Source organism: Myotis davidii, unplaced genomic scaffold (assembly GCF_000327345.1).
Source record: "Myotis davidii unplaced genomic scaffold, ASM32734v1 scaffold299, whole genome shotgun sequence".
NCBI lineage: Eukaryota > Metazoa > Chordata > Mammalia > Chiroptera > Vespertilionidae > Myotis > Myotis davidii.
Genome location: NW_006293088.1, coordinates 2469061 through 2477793, shown reverse-complemented (window position 1 = coordinate 2477793; position 8733 = coordinate 2469061). Strand labels below are relative to the sequence as shown.

General features: G+C 44.9%; 1 protein-coding gene across 4 annotated transcripts in view; it reads left to right on the top strand.

Annotated features, from left to right (window-relative positions):
• Window positions 1–2009: 2009 nt before the first annotated feature.
• The window catches only part of SZRD1 (SUZ RNA binding domain containing 1), a 26701-nt gene continuing 19977 nt past the window's right edge, over window positions 2010–8733 (top strand). Inside the window, exon 1 of one of the 4 annotated variants that reach the window (XM_006766677.2) lies at window positions 2010–2132. In XM_006766677.2, the coding sequence (XP_006766740.1) occupies window positions 2082–2132 (51 nt within the window). In that variant the 5' untranslated portion in view covers window positions 2010–2081. The remainder of the gene's footprint in view (window positions 2133–8733) is intronic. The other 3 variants (XM_006766676.2, XM_006766679.2, XM_006766678.2) reach the window with 3 other exon arrangements.

Below are 8733 nucleotides of genomic sequence, written 5' to 3'. Positions count from 1 at the left end.
CGAATTCCTTTGTTAAGGCTCATTGCCAAATACAACAAAATTGTAAGAAACTATCTCCCTCTGCTGGTAACATGCTATTACAACAAAACCTAAAACTACGGAGGGTCAGTTGCATTTATGAAAACCTAATCACACCTCAAGAGTGAGATTTAGGTGATGTCTAATAGACAGTTTCCACCACCTTGCCTTCGACAAGTCTCAATCAGGATAATTCACTTAAAAGAATGGTTCACAGGAGAATGTATTCAAAGTAAATATAGCCCTAACCGGTTTGGCTCAGTGGATAGAGCATTGGCCTGTGAACTGAAGTGTCCCAGGTTCGATTCCGGTCAAGGGCATGTACCTTGGTTGCGGGCACATCCCCAATAGGGGGTGTGCAAGAGGCAGCTGATTGATGTTTCTCATTGATGTTTCTAACTCTCTATCACTCTCCCTTCCTCTCTATAAAAAAAAAAAAATCAATAAAATATATATTTTTAAAAAACACAAAGTAAATATAGTTCCAGAGAGTGAAAAAGATAAAGCCCTTTATCTTTGGGTAAATTGGTCAGATTGTTAATAATATTTTAGACAAAGAAAATTAGAGTTGCTAGTGGGATATGCATGTGGAGATGCCAATAGGAAGTCTATCTATCTGGATCAGAAATATCAGGTCAGTTCAGGTTTGGAAATCAAATTTGGGATTTTTTAGCATACAACGGGTAGCTTACACCATGAACATCTAAGTACAAACAGTGGACCGAGGACAGACCCAAAGATGAACAATATTTCAGAGACAAGAAATTATGAAACCAGAGAATTAGTAAGCACGTCACTTTAACTTCTAAGTAAAGATTAGTAACATTTAAAACATGACTCCAATTTATTATAATCATAACCATTAGGAATACAAATTGCATAATTTCGAAACAGGAAGCTGTTCCTTCAGGAAGATGAATGACATGCTGTAAACACATCGCAATTCAACTAACTTGATTATAGCAGCCAAATGCAACACTACTGAACGGCACGTTTTTAACACTGAGCGGCCTAACATGAACCATGTCAGTGAGGATAAAAACATGGGGGCTTGCCGCTTACCCTGCTTTTGTGGTTTGAGAAAGAACACACCATCGGAGATGTGAGGATTATAAATCTTACGGCAGGCAAGCCCCATAACAACAATAGGCAACCTTAAGAACTCCTACTATGGGTTCAGCGCTGTTCTAAGCTTTTCAGCATACATAGCACCTCCTCACAACCTACTTTTGAAAAAGCTACTACTATTATTATCTCCTTTTTTTTTTTTTTACATTTGGGGAAACTAAGGCACAGAAACCTTAAGTAACTTAAATACAATCACACACATAACTTAAATACAATACAAGTTGGAAGTTTCTGAAGTCGAACTTTAAAAGTCCAAGGTCCCCACTTCTATGTTGCAGCAAAGTAAAACATTGTTTAGGAAGATGCATAAATACATTTTTGAGGTAATGTTAATGTTTGTATCTGTCGTTAAAGACACAGAAGATCTTTAGAAGTTCTGGTTGCCTAGCAATATTGCCAGCTAACAGTAATGTTTTTTACCTCCCGGTAGACGATATTGTTAACTGAAGCTTGGAATACTGCTTAAGAAATACTGTAATCATTATCACACGATCAGATAGAAATAATAACATGTTTTATGCATCAGCAAATACTTTTCATTCTTTGTTGAGGTATAAAAATATTTTCAGACTTTTGCAAAAAAAACAACATGCACTCTATAAAAGCTACTTAAAAACTCAAAAAATGTTGTTCAGTCATTGACTGCCCTTAGAAAAGATGGTTCCAAAGATCACACTTCCTGTACTCGAGACGATTCACAAGGAGTCCACTCAGTGTAACACTTTGCCCTTAAAAAAAATGGCAGCACCCTAATTTCCTCGCCCTCTTCCAAGATGGCTTCCTTGACAATCCCGGACCCTAGCCTGGCTCCTCTTCCGGGGCTTGGCAGGGGGCGGGGTCCATTGAGTAACTTGCGTGCTGGAGCCCGCGACGGATGCGCGTATCAGGGCGCAGGCGCGGGGAGGGGGTTGGGAGGAGGGGAAGCGGCGAGTAAGATGGAAGATGAGGAGGTCGCTGAGAGCTGGGAGGAGGCGGCAGACAGCGGGGTAAGGAGGAGCCGCCGCCCTGGGGCAGGGCCGGGAGGGACCCGGCGTGAAGGAAGCCTCCAGGGAGTGGGTCTGAGGATGGTTATCCCCAAGGAAGGGCCCCACACGCCGGGCCGGGGGTGGTGGAGAGGCCCCCGGTCTCTGAGGTCTGGGAAGGCCTCTTAAAGGGGCCGCGTTCCATTTCTCCCTCCACCTTTGCCCGGTGCGCCTCCTTCCGTCCCCCGACGTGCGCGTCACTCGGGGCGTCCCACCCGCCACCCAAGGCCTCTTTTCTGGGCCCCCGCGCCCGCTCGCTCGCCCGGGCCCCTTTGACCCTTCCTTTCCCGTCGGACTCTCGCCTGTGGCACCATTTTATACAGTTCATGTGCTTTGATGAGGAGCGACACTGTGTGTCGTGGTGGGGCGAAGCCTGTGGTGGTGGGGTGCGGACCGGGGCGGCATGCCGGGCTCCGTAGAGGGGCAGGAACGGAAATAGTCTCTGGGCCCCTCAACTCTCTACTAAAAATCCCCCACTGCTCTGCGCTCTCCCGCCACGGTGGGCGAGCGTGGGTTTTTTCCTTTCGGTTTTACTCTGAGAGCCCGTTGCGGACGGGTCTCCCCAGGGGACTCCGCCCGAAAGACCCTCAGCCCAGCGGGCAGCCCGTCTCCCCGGGGACCCAGCCAGCGATCTGAGCCCAGAGGGAGTGTGCTCGCCGGGGGTCGAGACGGGCGGGGTGCGATGTGCAGCGTAACGTGGCCGCATTCCAGGGAAAAGAAGGGGAAATAGTGCTCGCCTTGCTTTGGGGGGTTTTCATTGACTTCCAGAAGCTGTAGGAAAGGAGCTTATCCCAAGCCGGAGCCGCCTAATTCTATTGGGTCCCGGATTCATTGGGCCTTTTCAGCGTCTGTGGCTTCATGGTGACCCTGGGGAGATGTCTCTTTTGGCCTCCTCGTGTTTGTGTCTATTCAGGGCAGGCTCCAGTGACAAATACCTTAGCAGCGGTTCTCAACCTGTGGGTCGCGACCCCTTTGGGGGTCGAACGACCCTTTCACAGGGGTCGCCTAAGACCATCGGAAAACACATATAGAATTACATATTGTGTTTGTGATTAATCACTATGCTTTCATTATCTTCAATTTGTAACAATGAAAATACATGCTGCCTATCAGATATTTACATGACGATTCGTAACAGTAGCAACATGACAGTGATGAAGTAGCAACGAAAATAATGTTATGGTTGGGGGTCACCACCCCATGAGGAACTGTATTAAAGGGTCGCGGCATGAGGAAGGTTGAGAACCACTGTCCTAGAGGTTTCCGAGCTGGGAGAGGGGCGTGGGGAGCTGCGTTTCCCTCTCCAAGTGTCTTTCAGGGCGCTGGTCAGCTCGGGAAGAGGCCGAGAGAATGACCCTCGCAGCGGTGGGTGTATCCGGGAATGTGGACGCTTGGCTTTGAAGTTTTTTTTCTGGTGGTTCAGCATTTCCCTCACTGGTATGTGTTTGTCCACGTAGCATGATTGAGAATTTGAAGGATTCATGCGTTCAAAAAGTAGTTAGTACAGTTCTTAGGGACCGACTATCGTCCTTGGAATCTGTCTTGAGTAAGGAGAGCAGTTGAAAGATGCTGCCGGGAGCGGCAGGTAACAGCTGGGTGTTTATTCAGTGAACAAACATTTTTGAGTGTCTGCTGTGTGCCGGGCAGTGTGTGTGCTGAGCAGTGACTTTGTGCCAGAGAATGCAAAATTTCCGGTAGAGGCATCTATCGCCTACCACTCATAGGAGTGAATCATTCGGGCACCCCTCATGCCAGCCCTCTGCGGAAAAGTGTGGCCTACATTTTGAATGTGACTCAAATGATCGATTTCTTGAGCATCTTAGCCTTTCTTTGTTTTTTTTCCATCTATTTTGAAGGGACATGAATTTCTCATATGAAAGGTGTAAGAAAATGGAAAACAAAAGTGAATGAAGGATTCAGAAAGTGGGGATTACTTTAGTTTTCAGGATGGGTAAGTTGCTTCGAGGTCAGCTAGCCCAGTACTGCATTTTACAGCTAACTAAACCCCAGAGATGTAAGGTGTAGCTTAAAAATTTCTGGTGCTTGTCCAGTATTCTTTCTACTATGTTATACTTTAGTAAAACCCTTTAAAAGTTCTAGGTACAGAGATGGAACCCAAACTTTGCATCATTGAGCAGTAACTACCAAAATGCAAGATCCCTTATATTATCTGTTATTTAAGTGAGCCATTGCAACCATCTGTAGAGGCACTATTCTCCTTTAAAAAAAACTTATTGGTGAGAGAGAGAGAAACACTGATTTGTAGTTCCACTTGTTTATGCATTCATTGGTTGATTCTTGTGTGTGCCCTGACCAGAAATCAAACCTACAACCTTGACATATGGGATAACACTTAACCAACTGAGCTAATGCGCTGGGGCCATTGTCCTCCTTTTATAAACAAGTAAACTGAGTCTAGGCAGTAACCTGTCTTGCTCAAGGTCACACAGATAATGAGTAGGGAAGCTGGGATTTGACCTCAAGCCTGTCTGACTCCAAAGCTGGTTTCTTTTCTCTAGTATTTTGTTGCCTGGGAACCTGGGGAAGACTTGAAAGTTGGGCATTAACTTTCATTTTTAATGTGTTTACCTCAGACTTATATTTGAAGGCTCTTTCTTTTTTAATGTTTTTATTGATTTTAGAGAGAGGAAGGGAAAAGGAGAGAGAGAGAGAGAAACACCGGTGTGAGAGAGAAACATCAATCAGCTGCCTCCTGCATGCCCCCTACTCGGGATCGAGCCTGAAACCTGGGCATGTGCCCTGACTGAGAATCAAACTGGTGACCTTTTGGTGCATTGGATAATGCTCAACTAACTGAGCAACACTGGCCAGAGCTGGGGGCTCTCTTGAATTTAATTCCCTTTTAAAAACTCACAAAGGGTCTTATAAATGTGCACTTTTGAAGGCGAGGAACCAGGGAGGGGTAATTGGAGGGGGTGGTACCCATCCCATCACTGGGAAACCAACTGACTATTACATGTCTTTCAGTTGCATGTTTAATCTTAGCTTCAGGTTACCCTACCTCCCAATTGATATATGGTAATGAACATTAAGTTACTCCCTCCTTGCAAATACAAAACAAAACAACAACAATAAAAAAACCTGAGTCCTGACAGGTGTATGCACTGAAAGGTTGCTGATTCAATTCCCAATCAGGACACATGCTCAGATTTCGGGCTCTATCCTCAGTAGGGGCTGTGCAGAAGGCAACCAATCCATGTTTTACTCACATCGATGTTTCTCTCACTCCCCCTCCCTTCCTCTTTCTCTAAAAATCAATTAAAATATTTTAATTTTTTTTTTAAATTCTCACATGAGGATATGGTGGTTTTTTTTAAAATATGTTTTTATTGATTTTTAGAAAGAGAGAGAGAAACATCAATGATGAGAGAGAAACTGCATTGATCAGCTGTCTCCTGCAGGCCCCATACTCGGGATTGAGCCCACAACTGGGGCATGTGCCCTGAACTAGTGACCTCCTGGTTCATGGGTCGATGGTCAACCATTGAGTCACACTGGCTTGGCAGGATATGTTTTTATTGATTTGAGAGAGAGAGAGAGAGAGAGAGAGAGAGAGAGAGAGAGAGAGAGAGAGAGAAAGAAACACCAATCAGTTGCCTCCCATGTGCACCCTGACTGGGGATCGAATCCACAACCTAGCTATGTGCCCTGACCGGAAATCGAAGCAGCAACTTTTTGGTGTATAGTATGATGTTCCAACTAACTGAGCCCACCCGGCCAGGACTGTTGACTAATTCTTCAAGTGAACATTCAAACTTTATGAAATCCAGAGCCAGTTGTAACCCTTGAAAATAGAGGCTTTTGGTGATCCTTGTCCTTCACACAAAAATGTTGACATTATGTTAGAATTTCTCTCTTGTCAGGACATACCTGAGGTCATTGTTTCCTGCATATCTTCAGAATACTCAGTACAGTACTCTTATGTCATTCCAGGAAGACTAAATTTGAGAAACACCCAAAATATTCTGTAAATAGGCAGCTTTTTGCTTTTAGTTAGTATGGTGAATGCTTCTCTAATATAAAATTGTGCCTTTACCTGTTTCCTCCCAAGGAGTTACATCCCAATCAAAGGACAATTCAGGAAACATAACTTAGGCCTTGACCAGTATTTTTCAGGGGATAGAGCATCAGTCTGTGGCCCAAAGGGTTCCAGGTTTGATTCCGGTCAAGGGCACATGCCCAGGTTACGGGCTTGATCCCCAGTAGGGGCCATGCAGGAGGCAGGCGATTAATGATTCTCCCATATCATTGATGTTTCTCTCTCTCCCTCTCCTTTCCTCTTTGAAATCAATAAAAATGTTTTTTTAAAAGGGGGGAAAAAAGAAATATAACTTAGGAAATGCTTCTTTAAAAGTATACTGCCTTTGGGAGAAATGCAAATATAAAATTGAGTTAATATTGATTCTAACTCTAAATTGTGTCCTCTGCCGAAACCGGTTTGGCTCAGTGGATAGAGCGTCGGCCTGCGGACTGAAGGGTCCCAGGTTCGATTCCGGTCAAGGGCATGTACCTGGGTTGCGGGCACATCCCCGGTGGGGAGTGTGCGGGAGGCAGCTGATCGATGTTTCTCTCTCATCGATGTTTCTAACTCTCTATCGTTCTCCCTTCCTCTCTGTAAAAAATCAATAAAATATATTTTTAAAAAAATAAAATAAATTGTGGCCTCTGTTTTAAGCACATCTCAGGGGACAAATAGAGCATTTTGTAATTGGAAGTTATCTTTGTGCTCGCCCCCAAAATTCTATCAACAGTTTGCTCTGTTTCTGTTGGTTTGAAGCTTTATTGTAAGTATCCTGTTGTTTCCTAGTCCATCTTCTTGGTAATGAGATAACCCAGTCCTAGAGGAAGGCAGGTGGTACTTAAATGAAATTGGATTGGTAATTACTGTAAAGCATTTTCTTGCATCTCAATAGCTGCCTTTTATTCTTTTTTACAAAGGCAAGTCTTGTAGCAATTAGAAGAAAATCTTTTGGACTAAGAATTCAAAGTTACTTTCTGCCTTCATTGAGCCAATCAGCTGAACTTTACCACATCATTGTATAGGTATAAGCCTGTAAAAGGTGTCAGTAAACATTGAATACCTACTGTGTACCAGGCACTTGGGCACAGTCCAGTGGAGGGCCAGACAGGTAAGGCAGCACCAACTTGGAAGATGAATAGGTGGGGTACCATGACTGGCATCTTGTAGAGAAGGTGATGCCTAAACTAAGATTCAAAGGACCAGTTGATTTAAGCAGTATTAAGTTTGGGAGGAACAGGTAGAGTGTAGGGCTGATGCCTACGTAGGCAAGGAGGCAGTGAGGGAAAGAATCCAGCATTGGGAGAGCCAGTATTTCCTTCTGGCTGGAGGGTAGGGTGTTGGCAGGGCTGAGTGGAAAGAGATGAGGCCAGAGAGGTATGCAGGGCCAGATTGGGAAGGGCCTCCTTGTACTTGGTTCTGGGGAGCTTGGGCTTTTCCTGAAAGCAGAGGGGACCTTTGAAGGCTTTTTTATTTTTTAATATATTTTATTGATTTCAGAGAGGAAGGGAGAGAGATAGAAACATCAATGATGAGAATCATTGATTGGCTGCCTCCTGCACGCCCTCCACTGGGGATCGAACCTGCAACCTGGGCATGTGCCCTTCACCAGAATCAAATCCAGTGCCCTTTAGTCCATAGGCCGACGCTCTGTCCACTGAGCCAAACCAGCTAGAGCTTTCTTTTTCGTTTTTAAAGCAGAGTAGTGATATAGTTAGATTTTAATGTAAGAGATAAGAACTTTGATTTACTTCTCTTTAGGGAAGAGGCTGTTCTCTCTGAAGCATGGCTACAGCCACACTTAGAGGAGTCTTCAACACTGCCTGTAACTGCTGTTGTTATGGAATGTGTACAGTGGCTGTGGTTAGTGGGCAATTAACAGTTATTTCAGGGCTGCCTGGTGCTGATTTCCTTATGCCTGTCTTTGTAGTAAAGAAGGCACTTAAGGTTTGTGTAGCTGAACGCACAAGTCCTGAAGGAGCCATTTCTAAGCTATTCCTGGTCCTTTTGGGAAGACCGAGTGCTAGAGACTGTGAAGTCCTCCAGGGGGGCTTTCTATAAAGCAGTTGGCCAGTTTAGACATGATTGTGTTAAGCAGTCTGTCCCCGGAGCTCTGGAAAAAGATCGGTTTTACTGTGATTTCCAAGAAAGGAGGATAATGGCTTTTCACTAGTAACTTCTCAGCTCTTTTCATTGAGGCTGCATGGGGGGGCCTGTTCCCAGCATGCTCTGACTGTCAAGAGAGCTGCCATGGTTGCTGTGAGTTGGAAATTTGGGCAGTCACAAGCCTTCTATAACAGGAAAGCACTTAGTGGATTGTTTTAAAACTTTTGGTAAAATTCTGCAAGAGAAAGGTGCTGTTATTTAGATCTGATGACTTCCACATACTCTTTCTTTCCACCACTACACTGTGGTGCTCTCCTCCCTCCCCGGCCCCTGCCACACACACACACACACACACACACACACACACACACACACACACACACACACACACACACACACAGATGCCTGTCACTGTCTCCC